General features: G+C 44.5%; 1 protein-coding gene across 2 annotated transcripts in view; it reads left to right on the top strand.

Moving 5' to 3' along the window:
- LOC109934535 (dynein axonemal heavy chain 3-like) overlaps nt 1-16,442 on the top strand; it is a 429,003-nt gene that overhangs the window by 332,594 nt on the left and 79,967 nt on the right. For both annotated transcript variants that reach the window (XR_007264478.1, XM_048610380.1), the window contains exons 48-52: nt 1,539-1,721; nt 1,844-1,982; nt 9,367-9,557; nt 13,239-13,334; nt 15,993-16,184. Coding sequence is in view for 1 of the 2 variants with exons in the window: in XM_048610380.1 (XP_048466337.1) it covers nt 1,539-1,721; nt 1,844-1,982; nt 9,367-9,557; nt 13,239-13,334; nt 15,993-16,184 (801 nt within the window). In the remaining variant the exon portion in view is untranslated. The remainder of the gene's footprint in view (nt 1-1,538; nt 1,722-1,843; nt 1,983-9,366; nt 9,558-13,238; nt 13,335-15,992; nt 16,185-16,442) is intronic.

Genomic DNA, 16,442 nt, shown 5'->3' with positions numbered 1-16,442 from the left:
ACTAAAAATTCTAAGTATCAATATTCTGGAGGTTACTTTTGACCAGAATCTGAACTGGACTAGCCATACAAATGTGGCACGGTGGCTCAATGGTTAGCACTTCTGCCTCACAGCACCAGGGACCCGGGTTCGATTCCACCCTCAGGTGACTGTCTGTGTGAAGTTTGCACATTCTCCCCGTGTCTGCGTGTGTTTCCTCCCACAGTCCAGTGCAGGCTAGGTGGATTGGCCATGCTAAATTGCCCATAGTGTTCAGGGATGTGTAGATTAGGTGGGTTATAGGGGGATGGGGCTGGATGGGATGCTTTGAGGGTCAGTGAGGACTTGTTGGCCGGAAGGGTCTGTTTCCACGCTGTAGGGATTCTAAGCTTTAAATACAGTGGCTGCAGTATAACAAGCACAGCTCAGAGGCTATAAATCCTACAGCAAGTAACTCATGTTCTGACACACCCCCCTCTCCCCACCAAAACCTGTCCATCATCGACAAGGCCCACGTCAGGAGTGTGATGGAATACTCCCCATTGGCCATGATGGGTGCAGCTCCAACAACACTCAAGAATCTTGATACTATCCATGACAAAGCAGCCCGCTTGATTGGCACCATATCCACAAGCATCCAGTCCTCTACCACATGACACTCAGTAGAAGCAGTATGCACTATCTACAAGATGCATTGCAGAAATTCATCAAAGATCCTTACACACAGCATCTTCCAAACCCATGACCACTTCTATCTTGAAGGACAATGGCAGCAAGCATATGGGAAGACCACTACCTGCAAGTTCCTGTCCAAGCCATTCACCTTCCTGACTTGGAAGTATATCACTGTCCTTTCAGTGTCACTGGGTCAAAATTGTGGACTTCCCTCCTTAAGGTATTGTGGGTCAACCCACAGCACATGGATTGCAGCAGGTCAAGGAGGCAGATCACCCCCACTTTCTCAAGGGACAAGATAATTGGATAATAAACACTGGCCAGCCAGTGATGCCCATGTCCCATGAGTGATTTAAAAAAAAAATTATTTAAGAAATCAGTCTCTGATCTTATATCCACATTCGATGAGGAGTAATCTATATTCTTCATGTGTTCAGGTCCGTGTGCTTAGCTGAATCTTCCAGACTAGATAATTCTAACCCCACACACACTGGTCTATTTATGCTTTGCGATGTGCAGCTCCATGACATCTTCATAAGCTTGCTCCCGGGTCCTGAAGTCCTTGCGCAACATACAATATAGTGATGGGCATCATGGGCATTTCCCATACTAACACCCATCACATCAATCACTTCCTGTCCCATACCCCCCCATACCTCCACCTTGCCCACATTGACACGTGTGTGCCTGTGCTGGAATGGGAAGAATCACTGGAAAGATAATGTGAAGGACATGGCAGGCACAGAACCATGTAGCACCTCTCAATGAAGACCTGTGCATCTCTCAGTGTTCATTATTAGGTGCCAGCTGAGAGATCAGAGTGATGGGGACAGTTTTGTGTCTAACGGTGAGATTATTGCTGATTTTTCTTTCTTCAATGTCAGAACGTGGTGCAGAAACAGTTCAAAGAAAAAATCAACAATGTTTTCAACCACATGGTCATTGGCAGAGATCTCAGTGATGATGACATCCGCACCCTGTTCTTTGGTGACTATATGTCACTGAAATCAAACCAAAAGAGAAAGAAGGCATATAATGAAATAACAGATATGAATGAGCTAAAGAATGTAAGTCCCTAATTAATTAAATTAATCACAGCAATAAACACATTCTTCACATAATGCCAACTGTTTTACAATGACCTGCAGACCTGGATATCCAGTTCTTGCCTTTGTTCTCCCCAATGTAGACAATTGAACGATATCTGGATGAATTTAATCAGACCAGCAAGGCTCCCATGGACCTGGTGATGTTTAACTTCGTCATTGAACACATCTCACGAATCAGCAGGATTCTCAAACAGCCGAGTGGGCATGCTTTGCTGGTTGGTGAGTCTGAGTGCGATGAAAAATACAATTACAGGAGTCTTTACATTTTTTCATAGCACACTCAGCGTGGTCGTTACTGTCTGTTTGCCCTGGAGCAGAGATTTGATGGTAACTTCCAAAACAGAATTGACTGTGACGTGGTTTCTTAGGTGAAACCCCACTGCCTGATATGACCTGAGTGCTGCCCCATATGTAACGTATACCACAAAGATCAGCTTCTTGTTGAGACAGATGTCTTAATGTTTATGAACAACACTAACTATTTATATTGCTTTAATATCATAGACTTGTACATAATCTGGCTACAGTGCTTGTTAATTTTTGCCATACCCCACATTCACGTAGCTGACTGACTGAACACACTGCACTAACTCCATTGAATTGAGAGAGTGATGTACAGTGAGATAGCTATCGTTACACTGGGATGTCACTTTTTTTTTCTTTATTCATTCATGGGATGAGGGCATCGCTGGCTAGGCAGCATTTATTGCCCATTCCTAATTGCCCAGAGCGCAGTTAAGAGTCAACCACATTGCTGTGGGTCTGGAGTCACGTGTAGACCAGACCAGGTAAGAATGGCAGATTTTTTTTCGACAATGGACAATAGATTCACATGTTATTTTGTCATTAAGCTGTCAAGTCTGGGATCTATACAACAATAAAACAGAATGAATATGTACGTAGGGAAAATGTTCATGGCTCTGAGAAATTCTCGAAGAACAGCTTGTTTATTGGATGTTACAGGTAAGGCAGCTCCAAGCCCACTATTTGTTTCACTGACCACTGGCAATGTTCTTTAAGAGGCCCTTAAGCAGCACATAGGCTGAGGGGTCCCAAACTGTGGGTCATGACTCCAATGAGGTTGTGAGATGAGATTTTGGGAACCTGTACTCTGTGGTAACAATAGCAGCCATGGAGCTCAGGTTGAGACCTCTCTAAACATGCGGGTTATTTCTGTCATATTTCTTGTGTCATTGATGAGTTAGATTAAACAAATAGTGTGGATTCAGTTTTCTGAAGAATCTCAGAGTGGTTTATTTTGCCAGATCACACGACAGTTTGCGGTTATGGACAAGTACAGACACATCCTGACTTTAACATGCTTCTATTTGACTTCATATGGCAGTTGATCATGTGATTTCACCCTGGTCCTTGGCCCAGTTGCATAACTAGATTTTAATTCAACATAACTCTTAAAGCAATAGGAAACATCTCCAATCTTTCCAATATAAAATCACAGAACATGAGTAAATATACTATACATTAGGGTAGTTGCAAAATTAGTTATGCAAAAATGTTAATTGAAATATCTAGGAGTTTAAGAGTGTAAGAATCTGTAACACTGTGTAAGTGGTTTGACAATCCTTATGGATATTGTGATGGTATAATCTTCTGGAGATTTAGACTTCGCAGTCAGGTGTTCTCAACTCACAGTATATTAGAGTTGGGAATGTGTTAACGTATTGTGTTTTGTGCACAATCGGCGCACTGAACAGTTCCCTGCATTGACTTCTGTTTCTCCTCAATGTTGTGACTTTTTATGCTGATTGTACACTTTGGATGACATCCTTGTCTCTATGCAGGATGGAGGACTCTGTCCGTCTACCCTCCCTGCAGATCAGGCAGTTCCATAGCTACATATTGATCATGTACCATCTTCACACTCCCTTGTTTTGTGAGAAATTTGTCCAGTAATTCTGAGAACTTCGACAGACAATTACTTGTCTTCCAGAGATGATCTCTGCTGCTGGTAGTAAGCACATATCCAGAGTAGTAACTCTCAGGTGTAGCATGGCAATATCAAAATCCTGTTTTGTTTCCCTGAACTTCGTGCTAGGTACTTTGACAGTGTGAGCCATTTGCTCAGCGAGAAAGTTGAATCTGGGATAATCTGGTGACACTGTCACGTGCTTTGTTCCCTATTTAACATACATGACCCTGAAAAGTCTGCATGTCTATTGTGGCTCATTACCAGATACAATCTCTTGAGCTGTACCCAATAGAAAGAATATTGCACAATTGTCAACCCTTTGACTGCCTGACAATTGGAAATTTTTGTAAAGGAGCAAATTGTTGCCTTGAATAATCAATAAATTTGTTGCAATGTTCTACGAAGGAACTTGGGATGGAATCTCACAAGCAAAATCTCCCCACTTTTGTACTCTGTTATCTTTGAAATAAAGGCCAAAATTCCAGTTGCCTTTCCTATAATCCACTGAACTTGGATGCTAACTTCTTGCGATTTGTGCATGAGAACTCCCAAACAATTTTGTGCTCTAGCTTTCTGCAGCCTTTCTCCATTTAAATAATATTCAGCTCCTCTGTTCTCCCTGCTAAAGTGCATAACCTCACATTTTCCCACATTATATTCCCTCTGTCAAGATTCTACCTATTGGCATAAACTGTCTCTCTCTCTGCAGATGTTCTGTGTCATCCTCACAACTTGTCCTCCTACCTAATTTTGTGCCATCCACAAACCTAGTGATGGCACTTTCACTTTGCCCATCCAAGTCATTAATATAACTTGTAAACAATTGTGGTCCAGGCACTCCATTAGTTACAGGTTGCCATCCTGAAAATGCACCATCTTATCCCAACTCTCTGTCTTCTATTAGCTAGCCAATCCCCTATCCATTCTAATCTACTACCCCCAACACAATGGGCTCTCATCTTATTAGTTAATTTCATGTGTGACAGCTTTTGGAAATTCAAATATATTATGCCTAGTGGTTTTCCTTTATCTATCCTGCTTGTTACCTCCTCAAAGGACTCTAATAAGTTTATCAGGCATGACTTCCCCTTAATGAAGCCACGTTGATTTTATCTGATTACATCACATATTTCTAAGTGTTCTGCTAAAATGTCCCTTATTATAGATTTTAACATTTTCCCAATAACAGAAGTTAAGCTAACAGGTCCATGGCTACCTATCTTCTATCTCCACTCCTTTCTAAATAAAGGTGCTATATTGGCAGTTTTCCACTCCTCTGGGATTTTTCTAGAATCTAAGGATTCCTGGAAGATTATTACCAATTACCACTATCCCTGTGCTACTTCTTTGATATCCTATCAGGTGACTTATTGGCTTTTAGCCCTCTGTCCCACCCCCTGAATTTAGCTGCTTGATTATTTAGTATTTAAGATCGTAAGAAATAAGAACTGGAGTAGGCCTTTCAGCCCCTCATGCTGCTCCACCATTCAATAAGATCACAACTAATACAACGTTCCTCAGATCCATTTTCTTGCCTTCTCCCCGTAATCCTTGATTCCCCAACTGATTGAGAATCTGTCTGTCTCAGCCCTAAATATGCACAAGGGCTCTGCCCACCAACCCCCGCACCCCCAGATCTCTGTGGCAAGGAGTTCCAAAGACTCACAACATTCTGAGAGAAGAAATTCCTCCCCATCTCAGTCTTAAATTGTTGCCCCTTTATTCTGAGACTGTGCTGTCTGGTCCTAGGCTCTCCCATGAAGGGAAACATCCTGTCAGCATTTATCCTGTCAAACCCTTAAGAATTCTATATGTTTCTGAATTCTTTTGGAAATAGCATTTTTGGATTGCTATTAGTAACCTTTACCTTGAAAACTGGTGTGTAGTATTCAATCAACTTCTTTGCCATTTCCTAGTTCTCTATAATTATTTCACCAGCCTCATTCTCTAAGGGGCCCATGCTCACTTTGGCTACTCTCTTCCTTTCAATGAATTTAAATAAGCTCTTTTTCTTGGCTGTCTTTCATCAGTTTTTAAAAATGCTCCCAATTCTCTGGTTTACAATTAATCTTTTCCATATAGTGTGTTTACTTTCTTCTAATTTGCCACTGTCCTTAACTGCCTAGATATGGCTGGTTTATTCCTATCCTAGAATGTTTCTTCCTCTTTGCTGTGAGCCACAAATGATTTTCTTAAGCATCTGCCAGTGTTCCAGAACCATCGTTTCTGTTAAATTCCTTTCCCAGTTCACCCCAGTTAACTCTGCCTTTGTATCTGTGTATTTACCCTTATTTCAGTTTAGCACTTTTTTTATTCACTTGTGGGACATGGGCATCATTGGCTAGGCCAGCATTTTATCAACCATCCCTAGTTGCCCTTGAAAAATTGGTGGTGAGCTACCTTCTTGATCCATTGCAGTCCTTATGCTGTAAGTAGACCCAATGCTGTTAGGGAGTGAATGCCAGGATTTTGACACAGTGACACTGAAGGAATGGCAATGTATTTCCAAGTCAGGATGGTAATATGGCTGGAGGAGAAGTTACAGGGGATGGTGTTCCCAAAAATCTGCTGTCCTTGTCCTTGTTTTTGACAGAGATCATGGGTTTGGAAAGGAATTTGCAGGTTGTGTTGTTTCTGATGAGATTTCTCAGTCTCAAACTGAATGCTAAATTCTATCATGATATGGTCACTGTTCCCTAGAGGATCTTTTGTTCTGAAATCATTAATTAAAACTGCCTCATGATATATTATCATACCTAAAATAGCCTGATTGCTGGTTAGATCTGCAACATATTATTCCAGGAAACTCTGAAATATACTCAATGAATTCTACCTTATTGCCAATTTGATTTTCCCAATCTACACAAAGATTAAAGTCATTAATTATTAATTTACTGTCTTATTTACATGGCCTCATTATCTCTTGATTTATTTGCTGCCCTGCAGTATAGCCACTGTTCAGGAGCCTATAGTCTACTCCCAACAGTGTCTTCTTCCCCTTGTATTTTCTTACAGCCACCCATCTGGATTTTATATCATCCAGTCCAATATTACTTCTTGACGTTGGTCTTGAGCGTGTGTTTGCCAATATTCTTCAGGTATTTGATGCTAATAGGGACCACCCATCAACTTGTCTGACTTCATCTACACAATTTGTCACATTCACAAAGAAACAGCCTGTTCTGGTTGAAGGTTCTCCCATTCTGAATCTTGGCCCTAGTCTGTGTTCCCCAGCCCTCATATATATTGTTGTATTTATGCACGCCCTGTTGTTGCTGCACATGCTTTTTGTCTGGTTGTCTCCTATTGTAGTCTCTGGCTCTTTGCATCTAGATTTCTTGCATAGGTCCAGCCAATGTCCTTCCTCTCTACATGACCTGTAGAGACCCTGAAGTGCAGGACAGTCTCATTTTCACTGCAACAGTCCTTATAATGTGCTTGCTTTCTGTATCCTGATTACTGCCCCAAATCTGCAAGCTGTACCTAGCACATTGAGGTCTACAAAATCATGAGAGGCATAGACAGGGTGGATAGCAAGAAGCTTTTTCCCAGAGTGGGGCACTCAATTACTAGGGGTCACAATTTCAAGGTGAGAGGGGAAAAGTTTAAGGGAGATATGTATGGAAAGTTCTTTACGCAGAGGGTGGTGGGTGCCTGGAACGCGTTGCCAGCAGAGGTGGTAGAGGCGGGCACGATAGCGTCATTTAAGATGTGTCTAGACCGATACATGAATGGGCAGGGAGCAGAGGGATACAGATCCTTGGAAAATAGGTGACAGGTTTAGATAGAGGATTTGGATTGGTGCACGCTTAGAGGGCTGAATGGCCTGTTCCTGTGCTATAATTTTCTTTGTTCTTTGTTCTTTGTTCTTACAGATGTTTTTGGCACAATGACCACATTCTCTGTCATCTTTAAACAATATTTATGTGTTTGACTTACTTTTCTGCAAGGGGTGTTTTTGAAACGTTTTAATGGGCATTAATGCGCTCACCAGTTCTATTATCCCATAGTCAGCGCCATTTCTGAAAAATTGATCCTTGCCCTTGTTGTAGCGTCTACTAACAAACTGATTCATTAATTCTTGTGACTGTTTCCTCTTAAGGCATTAGGTCTAGAATTCTCAAGTGTATTTCTATAGCAAACTGGTCTTCCAGCATTTCCCATAGCTTATAATGTCTTTGGTCATCTTAAAATAAGATGCAACATGTCTGAAGTGTTGACTCTGTACAACAGCTTATTTCCAAAGGTTATTTTTGTTTTCACTGCTTATTTATCTGGTTCTGTAAACACTGAATCTAAAAATTCCATCTTTTTTGTTAAAGAGCCTAAATGGAGACAGGACATCTGAGGCCTTCCAATTCATGCTCGGGAATCTTTCTGATCTTCCCTGTGTATGGGGGATTTATGTTCATCCTGCTCTGTGGGTATTGAGCAGTACAGTTGCTTCAGCAATTTTGCTTTTTAAATATTTTTGATGCATACTTTTATGACCTAATTTAAAACCAACTCTCTGCCTAAGCAGGTTGATAAAACAAGTAGTCACAGTTCTCATAGTTACTTCTTGTCAGGAGACCAATTGTAAATGTTGTTTCAAACCTTGTAAGAGGTTTTTTTTCTATGTAGTTTTCAAGCCCATTGGTTTTTAAGAAACAGCACTTCTAATCACCATGTCATACTTCTTGTGTTATTAGTAAGTAGCGCAGCTGAAGTAGTGTGGATTCAGTTTAGTTGAAAATCCTTTGAGGTTTATTTAGCAGCTTAGAATGCAATTTGCAGTTACAGATAACAATGTATACATCCCACTTCTAGCTTGTTTCTGTCGGACTGCACGTGACAGTTGGTCGTGTGGTTTCAATCGTGATCTTTTGCTCTTTCGCATATCAGCTCTTAAAGCAACACAGCTCTTACAGCAATAACACCCGAATGGTTGTGGCTTGATCGTCTATCCCTGAGGCTTGCTTGCTGCTACCACATCGTGTAAAATGGTGGCTCTTCAAACTTTTCAGGGTAAACTCAACAGTTTTAAACTCCCTGAGTCATACACTACCTCCACCTTCACGCTAACCTTCCACCACCTCGAATGTTAACTCTGGGGTTACACGACATCTGAGGCATTAAAGTGAGATTACATTCGGAAGAGGTTTGGGAAGAATAATGCTTCATTAATATGCTCTGTGGTCCTAAGGCCATTCATATATTGAAAATGGGCCCCACAATAGAGTAATCTGCCTCACCCACAGGGGGTTAAATTTGTTTACTTTCCTGCCATTTGTACCTTACCAAAAAAAAAGCAACAGGGTGCAAAACAATTTCTGCCCCAATTCTGCTGCTGTGCCTTCAATATGAAAGGTTGTGATGTTTTGAAACGTGTATCTAAAATTATCTTTCTCAAAATGCTCCACCGGCCAATTAATTTTAGAAGGAAAGATGTCTTGTGTGTACCAATGTTCAGTCAAGAGGGGCAGAAGCTATTCAGACTTGCAGCTGCTGTAAAACTGCTGTAAAATAGAAGATAGCTTTCCCTGTGAGATTTCCTCACACATAGAAATATGTCAAAGAAAGCTTTCTTTTTGCAGGATGCCTCGGTGTTTAGTTGTAGAATGATGGACCAATCATTCATTTACAAACCTGGATATGTTGTTGGATAATCCTTGCTTGTGTTATCAATGGCAGGGATTGGAGGAAGTGGGAGACAGTCAACCACAAGGCTTACTGCATTCATGGCTGAAACCGAGGTGTTCCAAGTCAGTATTCAGAAAACATACACACTGCCCGAATGGAAGGAAGACCTGAAGAAGGTGTTACGTGGAGCTGGTCAGAATGGCACTCCAACCGTCTTCCTGTTTGCTGACCATCAGATCAAGGTAATAACTTTGTGATGGCCAAACAGAGTCCATTCACAGTCCCTTTCCCAATCCCACTCACCCCCAGCAATCTTTCAATCTTTCATTTCCTCCAAGTGTCCAGCTACCTTCCAAATATTAAATACAGACGTCCAGAGCCCCAAATGAAGATGGATTTCAGAGAGTACCCTCTCAGAGTAACATGTATCAAATGTGCCACTCTATTGTAATCCAGAAACTCTGAGTTTATTAAAAATTGTAAAGAAAAATCTGGTAGTAAAATGTGTAAAAGTGACCATGAATTTGGTTTGTTGTAAAATCCTGACTGGCTTATTCATGTCTTTTCAGATAGGAAAGCAGAGTGGCATCTCCAAACTGGCCAGATGTAAGATGATCGAGCACAGCGTTGGTTGGGTGGTTGACAGTGAGGAGGAAGGTGCAAGGATGCAAGAGGATGTAGACAGATTGGTCGGATGGGTAGATCAGTGGCAGATGGAATGTAACCCTGATAAATATGTGGTAATGCACTTTGTAGAAACGAGTAATGTAGCGAGGTACTCAATGAACAGCAGGACACTGAGAAGCTCCGAAGAACAGTGAGATCTAGGGTTGAGAGATAGTGGGAACTGCCGATGCTGGAGAATCTGAGATAGCAAGGTGTAGAGCTGGATGAACACAGCAGGCCAAGCAGCATCAGAGGAGCAGGAAAGCTGACGTTTCGGGTCTGCACCCTTCTTCAGAAATGGGGGAGGGGAAGGGGATTCTGAAATAAACAGATAGAGGGGGGGAGGCGGATGGAAGATGGATGAAGGAGCAGATAGGTGGAGAGGAGACAGACAGGTCAAAGAGGCGGGGATGGAGCCAGTAAGGGTGAGTGTAGGTGGGGAGTTAGGGTGGAGGTAGGTCAGTCCAGGGAAGACGGACAGGTTAAGGAGGCGGGATAAGGCTAGCAGGTAGGAGGTGGGGGCTGAGGGTTGAGGTGGGAGGTGTGGATAGGTGGGAGAAAAGACGGACAGGTTAGCGAGGTGGGGAAGAGCTGGGCTGGTTTTGGGATGCGGTCAGGGGAGGGGAGATTTTGAAGCTTGTGAAGTCCACATTGATACCATTGGGCTGCAGGGTTCCCAAACGAAATATGAGGTGCTGTTCCTGCAACCTTCGGGTGGCATCGTTGTGGCACTGCAGGAGGCCCAGGATGGACATGTCGTCCAAGAAGTGGGAGGGGGAGTTGAAGTGGTTCGCGACTGGGAGGTGCAGTCGTTTGTCACGAACCAAGCATAGGTGTTCCACAAAGCAGTCCCCAAGCCTCCGCTTGGTTTCCCCGATGTAGACGGGGCCACAACGGGAACAGTGGATACAGTATACCACATTAGCAGATGTGCAGGTGAACATCTGTTTAATGTGGAAGGTCTTCTTGGGGCCTGGGATGGAGGTGAGGGGGGGAGGTGTAGGGGCAGGTGTAGCACTTCCTGCGGTTGCAGGGAAAAGTGCCGGGGGTGGTGGGGCTGGAAGGGAGCGTGGAGCGGACAAGAGAGTCATGGAGAGTGTGGTCCCTCCAGAAGGCAGATAAGAGTGGGGAGGGAAAAATGTCTTTGGTAGTGGGGTCAGATTGCAAATGGCGGAAGTGCCGGAGGATGATGCGTTGGATCCGGAGGTTGGTGGGGTGGTACTTGAGAATGAGGGGGATTCTGTTTTGGTTGTTATTGCGGCTAGGGGGTGTGAGGGATGAGTTGCGGGAAATGCAAGAGACACGGTCGAGGGCATTTTCGACCACTGTGGAGGGGAAGTTGCGGTCCTTGACAAACGAGGACATCTGGGATGTCCGTGAGTGGAATGCCTCATCTCGGCAGCAGATGTGGCAGAGGCGAAGGAATTGGGAATAGGGGATGGCATTTTTGCAGGAAGTTGGGTGAGAGAAGGTATATTCTGGGTAGCTGTGGAAGTCGGTGGGCTTGAAATGGATATCAGTTTCCAGGTGGTTGCCAGAGATGGAAACAGAGAGGTTCAGGAAGGAGAGAGAGGTAACGGAGATGGTCCAGGTGAACGTAAGGTTGGCGTGGAAGGTGTTAGTGAAGTGGATGAACTGTTCGAGCTCCTCGTGGGAGTACGAGGCGGCGCAATACAGTGCTCGATGTAACGGAGGAAGAGGTGGGGGATAGGGCTAGTGTAGCTTCGGAAGAGGGATTGTTCCACATATCCTACAAAGAGACAGGCATAGCTTGGGCCCATGCGGGTACCCATGGCCACCCTCTTTGTCTGTAGGAAGTGGGAGGAATTGAAGGAGAAGTTGTTAAGAGTGAGGATGAGTTCAGCTAAGCAGATGAGGGTGTCACTGGAGGGAGACTGGTTGGGCCTGCGGGACAGGAAGAAGCGGAGGGCCTTTAGGCCATCTGCATGGGAAATGCAAGTGTATAGGGACTGGACATCTATGGTAAAGATGAGGTGTTGGGAACCAGGGAATTGGAAGCTTTGGAGGAGGTAGAGGGCTTGGGTGGTGTCACAGATGTAGGTGGGGAGTTCCTGGACCAAGGGGGAGAAAATGGAGTCAAGGTAAGTGGAGATAAGTTCAGTGGGGCAGGAGCCGGCAGAGACAATGGGTCAGCCGGGGCAGTCGGGTTTGTGGATTTTGGGAAGGAGATAGAAATGGGCGGTGCGGGATTGGGGTACGATGAGGTTGGAGTCTGTGGGTGGGAGGTCACCTGAAATGATGAGGTTGTGGATGGTCTGGGAGATGATGTTTTGGTGGTTAGGGATGGAGTCATGATCAAGGGGGCGGTAGCAGGAGGTGTCAGAAAGCTGGCGTCTGGCCTCGGCGATGTAGAGGTCAGTGCGCCATACTACAACTAGAGTTGTAGTTTGCACGTCCATAGATCCATGAAGGTGTCAGGACAACCTAATAGGTAGTTAGGAAGGCATACTGAGAGCTTGCTTTTATTGCTGAGGCATAGATTATAAGAGCAGAAGGTTATGTTGGAGCATTGTAATACTTTGGTCTGATCACAACTGGAGTATTCTGTACAGTTCTGGTCACCACACTACAGGAAGGATGTGATAGCATTGGAGGGGGTGCAAAGGAGATTCACCAGGATGTTGCCTGGAATGGAGCATTTCAGCGATGAAAAGAGGCTGGATAAGCTCAGGATGTTTTCTATGGAGCAAAGAAGGTGAGAGGAGACCTGACAGAGGTGTATAAGATCATTGGGGCATGGAGAAGGTTAAATAGAGACGGTTCTTCCCCTTAGTTGAAAGGTCAATAACAGGGGGATATAATTTTAAAGTGAAAGGTTGGAGGTTAGAGAGGAGTTGAGAAAATGTTTTCACTCAGAGGGTGGTGAGGTAGTTGAGGCAGGTGACCTCACAACATTTAAAACGACTTGGATGAGCACTTGACATATCATAACATTGAAAGCTATGGGCCTAGCGCTGGAAAGTGGGACTGGTGTAGATTTAGTCTCATTTTGGTAGTATAGGCCTGATGGGCCGAAAGGCCTCTTCTGTACTATCTGATTGTATGTGTTTGTTTTGTTTTGCCATTCTCTGAACCAGTGCTACAACTGAGGAACGCAGCTCACTGCTATCTCCTCAGGGCTTGAGGTGGCCAATAAGTGCCAGCCTCGCCAATGATGCCACATCCAGAGAATGGCTATGAGTAAATGATCTTCTGCTTCGAAGTGATCAGTTCTCTTCATCGCTGTTTTCCATTAGGATGAAGCCTTTCTTGAAGACATTAACATGATTCTCAACACTGGGGACATTCCCAACCTGTATGATAATGAGGAAAAGAGAATCATCATTGAAAAGGTAGGTGTTTATCTCAACATCGGAACTACTGCCTGGGCCGACTGCAGGTTTCTCTCCCTCGAGAGGGGTTGGTGAGCAAATTTCATAAAGTCAAGGTTTGCCCAACTGTGACCGTGCTCATCCCCACACCCATCCAATCACTCGTTGTCCCCTCCATTCACTCACTCCCCATCACTCATTCAACCTCACAGCCACTCAATGCCTCCACCATTCACACACTCACTCCTCCATTCATTCGCCCACTCATGCCCCCCTGTAATCACTCACTCCCCCTTCCAATCACTGACTCGCTATCCCCTCCATTCACTCACTCCCCATCACTCATTCAACCTCACAGTCACTCATTCCCCCCTGCATTCACTCACTCCCCATCACTCATTCAACCATTACAGACACTCATTCCCCCTTAATTCACCCATTCCCCCCTCCATTCACTCACTACCCCTCCATTCATTCATTCCCCCCTCCATTCACTCACTCATCCCTCTCCACTGACTCACTCAGCTCCCCTCCACTGACTCACTCATTCTCCACTCCATTCACTCATTCTGTCCTCCATTCACTGATTCTATGATTCTCCTCCATTCACTCATTGCCCCAACTCCATTCACTCATTCTCCACTCCATCCACTCATGCTCACCTCCATTCAATCACACCCCACTCCATTCACTCACACCCCCTTCCATTTACTCACTACCCCCCTCCATTCACTCACTCACCTCTCAGCTACTCTCTCATCCGTCCAGTCACACAGTAAGTATCACACTGAGGGAATCTCGCAATGAGACAGTATCATAACTGTGAAGGAAAAGTATATGTTTAATGGCAGGACCCTGAATAGCATTGATGTACAGAGGAGTCTTGGCGTCTTAGTCCATTGTTCCCTGAAAGTGGCCACACAAGTAGATAGGGTTGGTAAAGAAGGCATGTGTCAAGCTTGGCTTTATTGGTCAGGGCACTGAGTACAAGTCAGAATGTCATGTTGCAGCTTTATAAGACTTTGGTCAGGCCACATTTAGAGTATTTCATTCAGTTCTGGTCGCCACATTAGAGGAAGGATGTAGAGGCTTTGGACAGGGTATAGGAGAGGTTTGCCAGGATGCTGCTTGAATTAGAGGGTATGAACTAGAAGGAGAGGCTAGAGAAATCAGGTTGTTTTCTCTGGAGTGGCGGAGTTTGATAAAACTTGATAGAAGTCTATAAAATTATGAGATGCATAGATGGGCTTGACAGCCAGAATCTTTTTCCCAGATTTGGTATGTCTAATACTAGGGGCTATGTATTTAAGGTGAGAGGGAGATAGTTCAAAGGAGATGTAAAATTTTTTACACCGAGAGTTGTTGGGAGTCTGGAATGTGCTGCCAGAGGTGACGGTGGAAGCAGATATGACAGGGGAATTTAAGGGACTTTTAATAAACACACAAATATGCAAGAAATGGAGGGATATGGACCAAGGGCAGGCAGAAGGGATTAGTTTCATTTAGGCTTCATGTTTGGCACAACATTGTGGGCCAAAGGGTCTGTTCCTGCACTGTACAGTTCTATGTTCTATCACACTGAGTGAGTGTAATATCAAGGGACTGACGCACTGGGGGACTGTTGCAGTGAGGGAATGTTGCAATGAGGGAGCATCACATCAAAGAGTGTCGAATTGAGGGAGTGCTGTATTGAGGGAGTATCACATCAAGGGAGTGAGAAACTAAGGGAGTGAAACACTGGCAGATTGCCATGCTGAGGGAGTGAGACACTGACAGAGTGCTGCAGTGAGGGAGTGCCGCAGTGAGGGAGTGCCGCAATGAGGGAGTGCTGCAGTGAGAGGGCCAAAGTGAGGGAGTGCCGCAGTGAGAGGGCCAAAGTGAGGGAATGAGACACTGAGGGTGTGAGACACTGAGCGAATGTCACACTGAGGGAATGTCACACTGGGGGAGTGAGACACTGAGGGTGTGAGGCACTGAGGGAGTGAGGCAGTGAGAGAATGAGACACTGAGGGAGTGAGACACTGAGGGAGTGACACACTGAGGAAATGTCACATTGGGGGAGTGAGACACTGAGGGAGTGAGGCAGTGAGAGAATGAGACACTGAGGGAGTGAGACATTGAGGGAGTGACACACTGAGGGAATGTCATATTGGGGGAGTGAGACACTGAGGGAGTGCTGTAGTGAGGTAGTGAGACACTAACAGAGTGTTGCAGTGAGGGAGTGGGACACTGAGGGATTGCAGCATTGAAGATAATTCCTTTAGCATTAAGATTAGAGTCAGAGTTAGGTTTACCCAGAGGTTTTGTCCTTGATTGGGATCATAATATGAGTTCCTGCTGAGTCTCCCAAGTGGTCTTGAAGGATCCCAGAGTGAGATTCAAGGAGGGAGTGGGCTTTCTGCCAATTTCCTGGACAATATTTACCACACAATCCATACCATTCCAAGTGACTCTGTGACCATTTATCACCTTCCTGTTTGTGAATGCTTGCATTCCCACTGCCTGCGCTTTCCAAAGTATTTGGTGTGAAGTGTACAGGTCATGTTGAGACCACAGAGCTGTTTTAGAAATGTTGCTGCCAGTGTATCCGAGTGACAATATTCTGAACATGTTTATGTTTGAACGACAAGCATTAACATCGCATGTGATTATTTGATGCTGACTTTCTGTCACTGCCAGATTACCCAGCTTGCAACAGCTGGGAAAGCAAAGCTGGAGCTCACACCCGCCAACACTTACAGCAAATTCACTGAGAGGATTCAGCAAAACCTGCACCTGATGCTGGTGTTTAGCCCGATCGGTGAAGCATTTCGGAACCGTCTGCGGCACTTCCCAGCTCTGATTAATTGCTGTACTATTGACTGGTTCCAGGTAACTCTGTTTGAATACTTACAAACCGAAATAAAGTAATGAGCCAAAGTGATTGTTATTTTCTGTTGGAGTAGACTTTACAGATATATTTGGAGTATTTGGAGTAGTGTTAGAACTGAGACTGAATGGCCGAATAATTGGCCAGAACATACTTATATGTATTCCGAGACAACAAGGTGCAGGGCTGGATGAACACAGCAGGCCAAGCAGCATCATAGGAGCAGAAAGGCTGACATTTCGGGCCTAGACCCTTCTTCA

Source organism: Rhincodon typus, chromosome 22, assembly GCF_021869965.1.
Source record: "Rhincodon typus isolate 14 chromosome 22, sRhiTyp1.1, whole genome shotgun sequence".
Classification (NCBI taxonomy): domain Eukaryota; kingdom Metazoa; phylum Chordata; class Chondrichthyes; order Orectolobiformes; family Rhincodontidae; genus Rhincodon; species Rhincodon typus.
This window is presented reverse-complemented; position numbering and strand designations above follow the sequence as displayed.